The sequence below is a fragment of the Nelusetta ayraudi genome, unplaced genomic scaffold (genome assembly GCF_046127955.1).
Source record: "Nelusetta ayraudi isolate G7.1 ecotype Tasmania unplaced genomic scaffold, CSIRO-AGI_Nayr_v1 ptg000127l, whole genome shotgun sequence".
In the NCBI taxonomy this organism is placed as follows: domain Eukaryota; kingdom Metazoa; phylum Chordata; class Actinopteri; order Tetraodontiformes; family Monacanthidae; genus Nelusetta; species Nelusetta ayraudi.
The window spans coordinates 610,301-623,974 of NW_027466177.1; the positions used below are offsets into that span (position 1 = coordinate 610,301).

The 13,674-nt window shown below is 48.5% G+C and overlaps 1 protein-coding gene across 2 annotated transcripts in view; it reads left to right on the plus strand.

Moving 5' to 3' along the window:
- Nucleotides 1-13,674, plus strand: part of stau2 (staufen double-stranded RNA binding protein 2) — a 69,842-nt gene that overhangs the window by 38,220 nt on the left and 17,948 nt on the right. The window contains exon 13 of one of the 2 annotated variants that reach the window (XM_076050368.1): nucleotides 5,282-5,395. The exons of the other annotated variant lie outside the window; for it this stretch is intronic. Within the exon in view, the coding sequence (XP_075906483.1) occupies nucleotides 5,282-5,395 (114 nt within the window). The remainder of the gene's footprint in view (nucleotides 1-5,281; nucleotides 5,396-13,674) is intronic. 2 annotated transcript variants of the gene reach the window in all.

Consider the following 13,674-nt stretch of genomic DNA (forward strand, 5'->3'; position numbering starts at 1 on the left):
TTTTACTGCCACAGCTTCGCATTGCGCCTAGAGAGTGACGTGCTTGGCCATTGACTCATTTGAACGGCCCCGCGGCGCGCCAAGCAGTTGGTTTTAGTTTGTTATCGTGCTGCAAATACTTTATATGGGGCGTGTGAAAACTCAGGTGCATTAATAAAAAAGAAATTTAAAAAAAAGAAAAAAAAGAATGAACCGAGGGCACAGTTTGACTGCACATGATGCGGTAAGCCCTGTTACATGTAATTCAACTGGCAGCCGCGTCGAAAGTAGCGCCTGTTGCAACATGAATTGACTGCGCTGAGGTCGTGCTCTGGACGTGCGAATGGAAAATATGACAGAACCGCTCGCGTGTCGTCAGGGTTTTGGACGAGAGCTTTGCGGTTCTTGTTTGCGTCTGTTGCGATGAAAGAAAAAAAAAAGGAAGAAAATTCCGACCCGCTCGGCCTCCCGACTCGCGTCGAAGGTGCGCGTTCTCAGTGGCGTAAGGTGTGTTTTTTTTTTTTTTCACGGAGCGGCGTTCCGTAACATCCCGTGAGCCGGGCCGGCTATCTCCCGCCTCCATCGCCTCCGTCCACCTGCTAAAGCCCAACGCAATAACGGAGCGGAGATAGCCATCGGCGCTGAGTTATGATAACGCAACCCTGACCCGGGAGACGGATTGAGAGGGCCCGCGCACCTCTCTCTCCCTCCCTCCCCTCTCTCTATCTCCCTCTCTCTCTTTTTCACCGCAAAGGAATCAGAACCTGCGCGTTGGAAATCCCGCGTTAATGAAAACACCGTCCCCCGGCGGGCGGCTGTCGGTGTCGACATCGATTCCGCGCCGTTCCCAGGATTTCTCACACTTTGCCGTTGTTTGTTTTTCTCTCCCTCCGCTTAAATCCTCTCGGATGGTGCCGACTGCAAAGAACAAATACTTGGTTACTCTTAGTAACAAAGTAGAAGTCCATTTTTCAAGTTTCTTCAGGCTACTTGAGTAATTTTTCTTTTTTTTTTTACCATTACTCCCTACATTTGTATGTACTTTCTAATTCTTACATTGGACATTGCTTGAAGTGGGGCTATTGGAGCTGTGCTGTTGTGTAGTTTAATATAAAACCAGATCGTATTTTAGAGGGAGATTATTTTAGAGTACCTCGTCTTTGGGGTCACTGTATAGTACGTTTTTAGTACAAAGAATAGTGAAAATGCAGAAGGCAACATTGGTTATTGTTATTATAAGTGTAAATATGCAATAATGGCTGACTGGTCATAACTACTACTATTGATATGAAAAATAAAAAATATATGGTATATGAGAGTACCAAAGCTGTTTAAAATGATCCATATGCTCCTGCGAGGACAACATTTTTGGACGATCAACAAATGTATTGTTTCACTAATTGCAGAAAAATCCTACCGTAGCACATTTCAGAACCTGTCCTGTCTTACGTTTACTTGAGTCATGCAGTTGTACCAGCACTTTTACTTTCATCAGACTACGTTTTTTCTGCAAGAGTCCGTACTTTTACTTGAGCGCAGACCGTGAATACGTTCGCCACCTCTGCCCCTGTCATCGTCCCATCCCTTTATTCTCCGTTTACTCTGGGATTTTGGGTAAGAAAATACATTTCGGGGATGGCTAATCCCACCACATTTGATTCCTTGCGGTAGGGAGCGGTGATGGCTTCCAGCTGCCGCGCCGCGGCATTCTTGCGCGAGGAGCGCTCTCTCCGAAAAAACAAGTTCCGCCGCTGGTATGAATCAGCGGGCTAATGCGGCGCTGGCAGGTTGCGCCGCTTCGCCGCTTCCACGGTGGCCCCGTGCGTGCGTGTCGGCGCGTACGCCGCCGTCTGTGTGGCTGGCAAGTGGACGGATGATGTTTTTGCGCCGCAATCAAGTCCATTTGGAAAGCCTTAGATCAAATGAGTATCAGCACGGTTTATTGCGGGTCTCGATACAAAGCTGCTCAGACGTCCATTTGGTCTTTGTTGGGAATTTTTTTCCTCTTGTTTTTAGTCTGTATATCTCCTTTCATCACCAGCGCAGTCCTGGCAATGGGAGAGTTCGTGCTTTTATAGTTTACAGTTAATAATTCATTCAGTGCATTCCATGTATTTATATTAGAATATAAAATAGTTGCTTTTTCGGTAGATGTCTCACTTTTTATCTGTGTTGGAGGCTGTTTTTGACCTCATTCGGCATGGTTAGCCCTCTGTTTGCAGCTTTGCTGAAATTCGGAAGGTGAAAGAAACTCCTGGCTGAGGCTGTAGTCACTAACCCAAGGGTGCCATCAGAGCCTTTTGTGACATCACAGGGTTGCATGTGTCGCATTAAAAGCGGGGCAAGCAAAAGAAGGTCCAACTTTCAACGGAGTTCATAAACATATAAACGTATTATTGTCGGTAAAGTGAAACAAAATTCTATTTTCTGTGGTGTGGGGCCGTCACCGGCTCAACTTTTTTGTCTTTTTTTTCTCGTTCACTGCCTCTCAAAGAATAAGGACGTCTGTCTCCGCGCCGCTTTGTTTGTCAAGTGTCCCACAATGCCAGCTTTGTTTGAACTGACCCTGATCCCGTAATGAGAAGTGAAAACGTATATCAACAATGTGCGCTAAACACTCGACCCCTGACGTCGGCCCACTGAAGTGGGGACGCTAATTGCTTCTCAACGAAACTGACGTTTTCAAAAATGCGAGTTTCTACCGCCTGGTGTGACGGCCTTGAATCAGAGCGTCGCGCAGCGCCGTCTCGGTGCGGGGCTGAATGCGTCTCGCCTTTTTCCCTTGGCTGTTTTATTTTGTAGGAGGTTCAGGTGAGTAGCTGTGAAAATAATTTATCCGCGCGGTCTCTTTTCCCCTGCGTCGTCTTCCTTTTTCAGTGCGCGCACGTTCTCGTCTGTTCAAACGAAGAGGAGCCATCCAGCTTTAGAAGCCAGATGTCAGAGGTCGTTCCACATTAGTGCTACTGATCAATCAGGCCTTGCATAACTCTCCTGCTCCTTTGTCTCAAGAGGAAGTGGATTAGAGGCTGTTTTTCTGAGGTGCGACCTGGGATAATTAGTTAGGCCTGTTTAGAATGCGCGCACGCACGGACGGACACAAACATGTTCCCATAACGGGCGGCCCAGATGGGAGGATAGAGGTTCCTTTTAGAGATGCTCGTTATTACCGACAATCAATGATCCTTTTTCTGCGAAGGACGCACGAAATGGCGATTATCAAAAGCTTTCTTTTCCCCCCTCTGATTATAAAGAAAAAAAAAAGAAGCTTGTGTCTTTTTCGTGTCTTTCAGTAGAAAATTACATTCCTCATTACTCCAGCTTCTGGCCACATAAGGATGGAAGGAAGGATTCCATCTTTCCGCCTACAGTGCGCCACTGTGCACCGCAGTTTTCCATCTTGATTTAAAGCCCGTCAGGTGTGGAGCAAAATCACTGCCGCATTGATGCTCATCTCTTGTCATTGTTCCCGAGCCGCAACATCAAGCATCAAGGCTCCGCTGAACATAAACTGTTTTGTTATTGGTTGAACAAAGGCCAATACTTGTTGGGGTGGGGGGGGTGGCGGCATTGTAAAACATGTGCATTGTTTCCATTCTTTTCAAGAGGCTAATCTGATTTTTTTTTTGTTTTGTTTTGTCGTTGCTGTTTTTTTAATTGAAATCCAATGGTGTGCATCCATGCTGTGCTCATCCTTGCTGCGAGAAGCTAAGACTCTCTCCCCCTGGCCGCCCCACAAGGGCCCCTGACAGTGGGTAATAGATGAACTGAGAGGAAAGAAGCGCTGGAGATCACCACCGCCACCGCCACCGCCGCTCTCGCCAGCTCCCCGCCGCGGCCGTACGTAAACAAAACACGGAAACGGGGCGGCGCAGATTTCCACCGGTGTTTTTGCACCCGGGGCGGACGACCGCTCCAGCCCGCCGCTCCGATCCAAGCCAGGAGCCAGCGCCGCATCTACGCCCTGGTGTTTTTCACCAAAGAATCCTGCCTTTTTAATTTTCGCACGGCTCCCAATGCCATCATTTCTTTTTCCCTCCCCCGCTTAGGTCCCGCTTTTTTTTCTCTCTTTCTCTCTCTCTCTCTCTCTCTCGCTCTCTCTCTCTCTCTCTCTCTCCTTCCTTCCTTCTCTCACTCTCTCTCTCTCTCTCTCTCTCTCTCTCTCTGTTCTTAATGTCGGAGCCCTGGAAAATTTATTGGTGATTAACTTGTCAGAGGAGGCTTTTTGCGCGACTCACTTTACTGCGCCCATCATTCATACATACAACAGATAGCATTCCACAATTTATCATCGTGGGCCCGTCTCCTCAGGTGTGTGCGTGTCCGTGCGCGTGTCCGTGTGTGTATGTCCGTGTGTGTATGTCCGTGTGTGTGTGTGTGTGTGTGTGTGTGTGTTGCACGTCTTCGCGCCTTCGTTCGCAGCTCCGTGTTTGCGCAGTCACCTTATTGTGACGCTATCGTTCCCGCAGCCGCGCGTCCATGTGTTTCGCTGGCTGGAGAGCAGTTTTCCCACATATGACCGTAACTCATTCGGACACTGCACACACACACACACATGCGCAGGCTTTCCTCATTCTGGAAGCTTTCAGTCACAGATCATACACAGACGCTGAGCGCGCTCCCTTTGTGGACTGTTTCAAGCGAAACTCCAAGGAAAACACGACAGAATTATGGTGCATTTTTGGGTTGTCTTAAAAGGACTTTAAAACTACAGTTGTTCCAACTGAAATGCCCAGAGCATCACACTTATAAGGTTTTCTTTATTCTTCTTTCTCATTTTTTCCTGCTTGCCTCTCGCCTCTTTTTTCTCTTTATCCTCATCTCCTTTTTTTTTTAAGCCTTGCATCTGTCTTGGGCATAAGTAGGCCAGCCAAACACACACACACACACACGCACATGCACACGTACCTAGACATATTAATGTACACATTACCGGAACTGTTTGGGCCGATGAGAAGTAGGGCAGCCGACCAGGCAAGAGTTGCCGGAGCCCTTGGACGTCTCGCAGCAGACCGTCCCGCAGGAGCGTCGTGTCATAATAGCTCTGATTGCGCAGCATTCAGGAATGCCGGTGGAGTTAACCTCTCCACGGAGAGGGGTCGGTGCTGATGTCATCGTCCACGTCTCTGCGCTCCTTCCCCTCGACTGCCGTCTCTGTATGGTGTGGGGTAATTGCCAACAAATGCTCTGTGGTGGCAATTAGGCATGCGAGATTCGCTCCGCCGGAGAACTCCGCCATCCTCCTGCTCGCCTCAGGGGCGGTTCTGGCTTCACCTTTTCCCTAACCTGCGCCCTCTCTTCCCAGGTGCAGTACAGCGATGCACAGAGCGGTAAAGATTTTGTCACCTACCTGACCCTCTCCCCTGTGCAAATGACTTTCCACGGCACTGGGAGCACCCTCCAAGCCAGCCATGACCAGGTGTGTTTGTGTGTGTGTGTGTGTGTGTGTGTGTGTGTGTGTGTGTGTGTGTGTGTGTGTGTGTGTGTGTGTGTGTGTGTGTGTGTGTGTGTGTGTGCGCGCGCGTCTGACCTCTCGGGTATCTGTGTCTGTCTGTGGCCTCCCAGAGGAATAGCGAGGGTGAGATGACACAAACCGCAACAGTTTTCAAATGAGGCCTCATATCATAACTATTTCAGAGTTCAGATCCATGTTTTTATCCCAGCATTGGAAGAGTTGGAACTATTAACTAAGAAACTCTCCGGAAAACCTCCGTTTACAGCAGGGGCGTCATTTCCGGCCCGCAAGATGATTTTGCAAAGTATGAAAACAAGCTGCAATTTCTGCTATTTGCCGCCTTCATTGCCCTAAAATGTCTCTGTCGAAAGAGAGAAAAGTGGACTCTGCGAGCTCCACCAACACGACCACTAAAACAAAGAGAAAAATCTGAAGTTATTAATTTTTTTCTCTATGTGGCCCGTAAATTGAATCAAATTTGACGCCCCTGGTGTACAGCCTCCTGCTTCCTGTGAACCTCCTGGTAAAACTGATGCTCTGTTGGACCTCCTGCATTTTGCCATTAATCAAGAAGAGAGTTAAACGAGGTGGGATTGTTCAGCATATGTCTATATTTCAGTCGTAAACTCACTCACGCAAGGGTACATCTCTCCTGGGCACGTCAAAACGCAATGACAAGGACCTGCAAGTGCTTAACATTTGCTGTTGCATGTCGCGATGGAGACGAAACCAAGCCATTGTTTGTCAATAGTGGAAGGACGTATCAGGGGGATCCACTCTGGGTGGGAGCGACGGAGGCACCTGTGATAATAATTACTCACAGACACCCTCACACAGCTGTCAGCCCGCTGATTTCTATCACGCTAATCCCCCCCGTTCTATTATTTCGGGAGAGCCGCTGCACAACTCGCGGTGTTACCGGTCGTCCTCTTTCCCTCCCTCTCTCGCTCTCTCTCTCTCTCTCTCTCTCTCGCTCTCTCTCTCTCTCACACACACACACACACACGCACACACACACACACACACACACACACACGTCCTCCCCAGCATTCAGACGCACTCGTCTTTGTCCGGTGGTTGGCCAAGCAGAAAACCACTTGCTTACGTTGTGCCATCTAAACATGGGACGCCTCTTTATCCAGCGTCCTTCAAAGCTCTAATAAAGCGCCGACCCCGAGGGCCGTAAATGGGACAGCTGACAGGGGGCTGCTGCCGCCGCCGCCGCCACCGCCACTCGCCCAGCGTCCAGCGAATATAGGCCAGGCAGGTCTGCGTCCTTGAGATGCTGTTGTTGCCAGGAGCACTGGGGCATGACCGACTGTTAGAGAGGGCCCTTTCTTCTGCTCGTCCCAGTACAGTGAGGAGGAGCGCGGCCCACAAAGGGAGCGGCCAACAATGAGGGGGTCACCCTCAACAGACCCCCAAACCCTCAACACTTTTGTTGGGACAAAGTGGGACTGAGGGCGTCGCGTGTTTGGCTCGGTGACGCCGGCAACGTCGTGTCAAGGCGTCGAGAGTTTACCTGCGAGTTAGTTCTCCTCAACTTTCTTTTAATGAAACCCAGAGTCTATTTGGTCTGAGTAGTCATCCAAAAAAAAACAAAAAAACATTTGGGTCGACCAGGAGAATGGCCCGTTTAGCCCTCTGTTTACAGCCGACTGCAAAAAAAGCTCAATTTTGTCTTCCCGCTAAAGCCGATACTAATAGTTGTTTCCTCCTGTGTCTTGTTTCCAGAGTGCTTGCAAAAGGCTGATTTCAATTACAGTTTGTTTTGAAAAGCAGAGCGAGGTTGAATGACAGGCTAGTTACAGGCTAGAGACACGTTTTGCTCTCAGAAAACATCACTTAGGTTTATTTTTGCAACACGAACGCCCCTTTGATGAAACTTTGGCCGCACGCTGTCCGTAATTGTCTAGCTGAACGGCACGTTTCCCTTGCCAGCTGCGCTGGGCTCCTTGGCCCGTGCACACAAATGGGACCCTCCCACTTTTACTTCTGTGTGTAGTTGTGGCGAATTTGAAGACGATGAAGCTTCCCTGAGATGGAATCGCGACCTTTCCCAGAGTACCTTTCCCTCTTATCAGTCGCTGCGTTTCCATTGCAGTGCTTTGCAAAATAAATTATGACAAAGTATTGAAAATTGCGATTTGCAGGTGTTTCCATCGAATGGTGCGAAGCGCGTAGGCCGTAATTCTCGTAAAATCTCGTCCGGCGAGACCAAACTTTGAGGAGGGTGGAGGCGCAAGACATTTTGCGTTTTGGAGCAGCTATTTGAAGGGAACTGGTCACGTGACCCCCGTACGTCACGTCCGCTGACGTGTAAATGCGAAAAAAGTGTTTCCATGACGCTTTTGCGATATACCTCCATATCGATACGTCTGAAAAACCACCTCATGAGAGCGTCAAAACCTTTTAGCGATATTTGATAGATTGATTTTTATCCCAGTTTACCCGTTTCCTTTATCAGTTTTTTATTGCGATATTTAGGTTTTGCGCAATTCTAGGGGCAATGGAAATGCAGCTCGTAATCGGACATGGAATGAAAAGGGCTCTCGGTTTTTTGTTCGTAGGTCAGTCAAGTGATTCCATTTGAAGGGCTTATATTTTGCTCATGTGGTAAAGGAAATAGTCACTCGTCTTCTTTCCCTGTCTCGAACCTGAGCACGCGCCATACAGTAAACATTAATGATCCTGGGCCATACAAGGAAGTCCTATCGTACAGCTCATTAGGGCCAGCTCCTTATCAGCAAGGCATGCTCAACATGAAGAGGCCACACACGGAGATGCTGCACATTGCCCGCTTCTTATAATCTTTGGCCTTGTGCAGACATTCCTGGAAGGACCCGTGTGTGTGTGTGTGCTTGCGTGCCTGCGTGTGTGTGTGTGTGTGTGTGAGAGAGTGTGTGAGATATTCAGCTGAGCGCTCGTCTCTGACCGTTGCCATCTGCCAAACACATGTGAAGCTCGTGGGCTACCGAGCTAGCCTCAGTTTGCCCGCAGCCACCGAAATTTGTCAAAGTGTGAACTCTGCGTGGACGACATTTTGTTTGATTAGCGCCTCGTCTCCACAAAATGTTCAAGAGCTTCATTTTTTTTATGTATTTATCTGTATGTTTTGTTTGCTTAGCTGCAGGGCCTATTCAGTGGGCATCTCTCTCGTCGTGCTGCATCGCCTGAAAACAAGTGCAGTTGTTTCTGATGCACGGCCATGGAAAATGAAAAACTCCTGCTCCGATGGATGAACCACCCTGAAAAATACATTGCGGAGCCAATAATCACGATGATCTTTTTGCCATTTCGCCTGGATTACTTGTTGCTCAGTGATCAAAACACCTCAGGCCCCCGCCGCCGGCTCCCAAGGTTTGCTCAGCTGAATCCGCCCTCCGCCATTGCAAAAAAAAAATTTTTTTAAAACCCTAAAAAACTAAGCAGAGCCCCGCAGTACGGCGATATTAAGACGTTTTTCCCCCTCCGCTGTCTCGGGCAGACAGATTTCTGTGTTTGTTCTGCAGAGCTGAAGTAACTCTCTGGCAGCCTGTGGCTGGCGGCAGTGTGGCACCAGGGGGGCCGAGGCCCACTGAGCTGTGTGTGAGGTGTCGCTGGCCTAACATGAGCGGCCCGCAATCGAAGATGACAGGGTGACTGTTGTCCGCCACCGAGGTCCGTGCGCGTGCGCCGGGCCCGCCGTGTGTGTTGTGTTGCGCGCGCGGGGGCCGGGTTCGCTTTGCGTGCAGTAATGTCCTCAGCTGAGCCAACCCCCTAGGCCCTGTGTGTAGGGTTGGGGGGGGCGGCGGAGGGAAGGTGGGGGTCATGTATTCCAGATTGTCAGCTGTGGCCCGCTCGAGTTTCCTGCAGCAAAATCGCATTTTGGGCTGATTTGACATGACGTGTTGAACACAGTGTCTCGGGATTAAAATGTGTGGGAGACATGCTTCCAAGTAATTAAAGGCCGACTGTTTGGGTAATTTTTCCTGCACATGTTTATGATAAGTGGTGCCAAGTCGCTCCGATATCCAGCTTGTCTTCCCTCCCGACTTTCTTCTTTGTTTGTAATTTAGACCTGACAAGTTGGTGTTTGCTCGCCGCTTAATGGGCATCAGTCCTTTGATTCGACCAAAACATTATTTTGTTGCACGCGCTCTCTGACCCAGTTTTAAATAACATATAACCATGCTGTCAAGGGACATTATCCGTTCCGCAGAAACAAGGCACAACAACCAGGCATTCAACTTGCTCTTTTTTTTCTTTTTTTTTCCAAGTGGATAAAAACTGCAGTTCGGAATTGCAAAACACACATCACAGAGCAACGTCTTCTTTGGTATTTGGAGTATTCAGCAACGGCTGCAGTGACCAGAGTGGGTGCAGAGTTTTTGGTTCAATCCACAGGCCTGTTATTAATTACATGCCACTTTAGTGCAATTAGTAAAATGAACAGTCAGGAAGAACAAACAGAGGAAGAAGGGAAGTGGAAAAAACTTTCTGTTCCCTCAGTGTCCATCTCAGCAGTGGCGCAGCTGTACCAGAACATTTAACTAATGGCCGATGGTCTTGAATTCTGCCATTTTCCTTGAGGAGTTATATTATTGGCAGTCATTATTTTTGCTTTCCTAACTTTGCCCAAAGCGTTCTTTGTCGGGAAAAGGTCACTGTGATCACATTCACGTTTCATCCACTTGCGTTTCGGTCGCCCGACTACTCTACGTTATGATGTCACCTTCTGGTCAGGGCTGTAGGAGGCGCACTTTACCCAAGCCAGTCCTTTCTCTCCTGTCCTTTAGAATGCCCCCCCACCACTCTTGTTTACCCACTGCGGTATCTCAAACTGATTTTGTGCCAATTTCATGCTCTTGCTATCTGCTTGTGTAAGTAATCCATATTCATTGGTAGCCACAGCCCGAGGAGGGAAACGGGGAAACGGGGGGGAGGCTGTAATGAAGCGGTGACGACGGCCGGCGGTGGGAGTTACACGTCTTTGCATGTAAGCCACGTCCCAGGCCTTCATTTCCTTTGTGAGTCGACTGGAGGATCCCCCCCGAATAAGAGAAGCGGAGGAGCGACGCTGGGAGTCGTGATGCGATGAGTCTCTGGGAATGGGTCTTCAAGGATCCCCCGCGGAGCTCAGGGGAACAACAGAGGAGAGGGTGCGGGGGTGGGGGCAGGAGGAGGGGGAGCACAGGTCCTGCGTTTGAAGTCTCTCACTCCCAGCCGGGCCAAAAGACGTTACCCAAGGCTGGATTCCTCTCGGGGGGGGTCTCCCAGGACTGGGACCCAACCAGGCGGCCAGCTGTCCGAGCGCCTCTCCCACCTCCTTATCTGCCCCCTGAGATTCCCCCTAATGTGACAGTGTTGTGTAACCAAACACCTGGACGTTTCCTCAAATAGCCGTGTTAAGAGAAAACAAAGGGCTTCAAGCCTAATTTGTGTCGACGCAGGTTTCCCTCACTAAGTGCAAGCCGCGCACGGCCCAGCAGCAACGACCTGAGGAAGTGCGCTACCAGGAAAATGAAAAATCAAACGCGGCGAACGTGTTTGAGGGAACCGCGTGACGTGCAGCAGAAACGCAGAGGCGTCAGCCCCACCAAACTGAGCCACGAAGCGACAAGTCACGACGCTGGGTGACAGACGATGGAATCAAGGGCATAAGATGGCGGAGGTTATACAAACAGGGGGGGGGGGTGTCCAGTGGGAGTAAGGGGTAAAACCACTTCTGGCAGTCGCAGCATTTTGCTGGCCTGAAAGCCGAAATGTTGCAGCGGGAATGCATATTTTCAGCAAGTCCGAGTCAATACCCCTGGGAGTATTTCCTTGAAAAATGTGTAGATGCTCCCTTGGTTTAGCAGGTAATGTAATCTTATGCCTACATTGCAGCAGTGACAAACTGTATGGTGAATACTTGGGGGGGGAAATATTTTGTTCAGTGAAATGGGATGTTTTAAAGGTCCTTTTTAATTCTAAATTCTAGTATACTTATTTGGGGGAGAATTTGCCCACCGAAACCTCCTACTAGGGATGCAAATGATCGATTAATTAATTAATCGTCAGTTGATTGACCTAATCGATCGATTAATGATTAATTGATAAGCGGTGATTTTTCATGTGAACCGAAATTTCACAATGGAAAATGTGTAAGGAACACATTATTTAACCCTTAAATAGTGTTGAGGGTCCAATGTGACCCATTCTTACATTAGAGAACAGTAAAAACACCCTCAATATTTCTCCACTGACTTTAAGTTGACTTCTGGGTCACGTTTCAACTTTTTTTAAAAAAACAAAAAAGTTGTTTAAAAGTAACTTGTTCTAGGTGTACAGGTGTACACCACGCCAACAATAAAAACCCTGTGTAAAAAAAAAAAAATTCAATTCATTACCACAAGTCGATTTGTTGTTTACATTCCTCCCTCCAACCTCACTTAAAAAGGGGCGAGACGCAGCTCACTTCTCCCTCGCTGGTGCCACCTCACCCACCAGCTCTCCCGCCACCGGAGCCACGCAACCCCTGCAGCTTCCCCTCGAGCCGGGACAGAGTCCAGCGATGATCCATCACAGCCGCCTGACTTCCTCAGCGCGCTCCTCAGGAAACACCTTTCAGACCCGGAGATTAGAGTGTGACGGGCGAGAGGGGCAGCGCAGTGAAAGAATGATGGAGGAGGAGGATTGGGTGAATGATCCGGGAGAGGGAGAGGGGACGGCGGGGAGACATTGATTGCGCGGGGATGCGGGAGATGGATGAGGACGACTGGGAATTAGAAAACGGGAGATGGGAACTTTTTAGGGGGGGAGACGGGCGGGAGAATAAACATGAACTTGCCCATTAGTAGGCGCGCTGAAAACTCCAAGTGGCCCAAAGTGGCCCTGAGTGTCTTTGGAGAGCTGACACGGCCGCGCAATTTGACCATATCGCAGTTCAAACAATTTAAGAAAGGGGGGGGGGGGTGGTAGTCATGTGGCTCTGTCAGACGCTCACTTGCAGATTTTATTTTTCCAGAGCGTGTTAAAATGTGGGAGATTTATTGCTGCTGTTGTTATCGAGCCAGATTCTTTTGGGGCTTCCTCGCTTGCTCATTTTTTTTCCCTCATTCCACAAAGTAGTGACCACTATTCCAGCAATTTGGTTTTTTTTTTTATTATTATTATTATTATAAAACTCCCAATTCCACTGAAAAACATGCGGGGCAGGGTGGGGCAGCAGGAACCGCTCATCATTTAAAAGAACTTTTTGTGACCAAGCCTCCAACTTCTGGCCTGTGGTCTCGAGACGCTGCCTTTCTACATCAACTTAGTATTTCCTCCTCGTGATGCAGCCTCGAATGTGAATAGATTATTGTGTCTCCATGTGTTGTGGTGCTTTGCGAAACGGCTGTCTCGATGTGCCTCCGGTTGATTTTCTGAGAAAATGGTGGCTTTTGGCTATATTACATTAGTATTTTATTAGCGTAATTGCAGATATGGATGTTTTTAGTCAGTTGTTCTCCAGCTCGGCAGTTCTCTTTCTTCTTGTCCTGGGAGTGATTAGCTCTTCTCATGCAAAAGAAATTTGCTCTTCTGCAAGAGACGGAAGGTGTGTCCTCTTCAGCGGTTGGACGGTTGTGTGGTCCTGCGCCGTTCATTCTTTTGCGCCGTTGTTTGCACAGATGGAATGGGGTGCCTTCGCGCAAATTGCTCCCCAAAGGGCGAGTCGGACAAAAGAGGGCCGCAATTTTCCCGGCGATGTTATTTTTCCTTACATTTCCAATTACGTAACGTCAACAGCTTTGATGATGGGCTTTAAATAACCGAGTGAGTCAGCGGCCCACCTACCCCAGTTGACTTGAATGTTGTTCAGGAAGTTACGTTCTCAAGCATTTTAATGATTTTTAGCTTGCTCGGCTTCCTGCCCAACCCCCTCCCCCGAGCTGTTGAAAAGTATTGTTAAATCTCGCAATTTGTGAATTATGAGCCATCAGTCTGCCTTTAATAACTGGCGAAAACAAAAGTCTTTCCCATGCAGTCGTCGCGCCAACCAGTTTGCCAAAACATTTACTGGTCATAATGAATTCTTACATAACTTTCAAAAACTTGGTTTTATAATAATTTCATCCTCTCCTGTCTGAACACTGTCACGATCTTCTTTTAACTGTCTGACATAGGAACACTCCATTATTCTGGGTGCTACAAAGTTCAAAAGGCATGATTTTAACACACTAAAAAACAACATGAACATTAATTATCCAAAAACTGAATTATATTCTTTTGTCCAACTA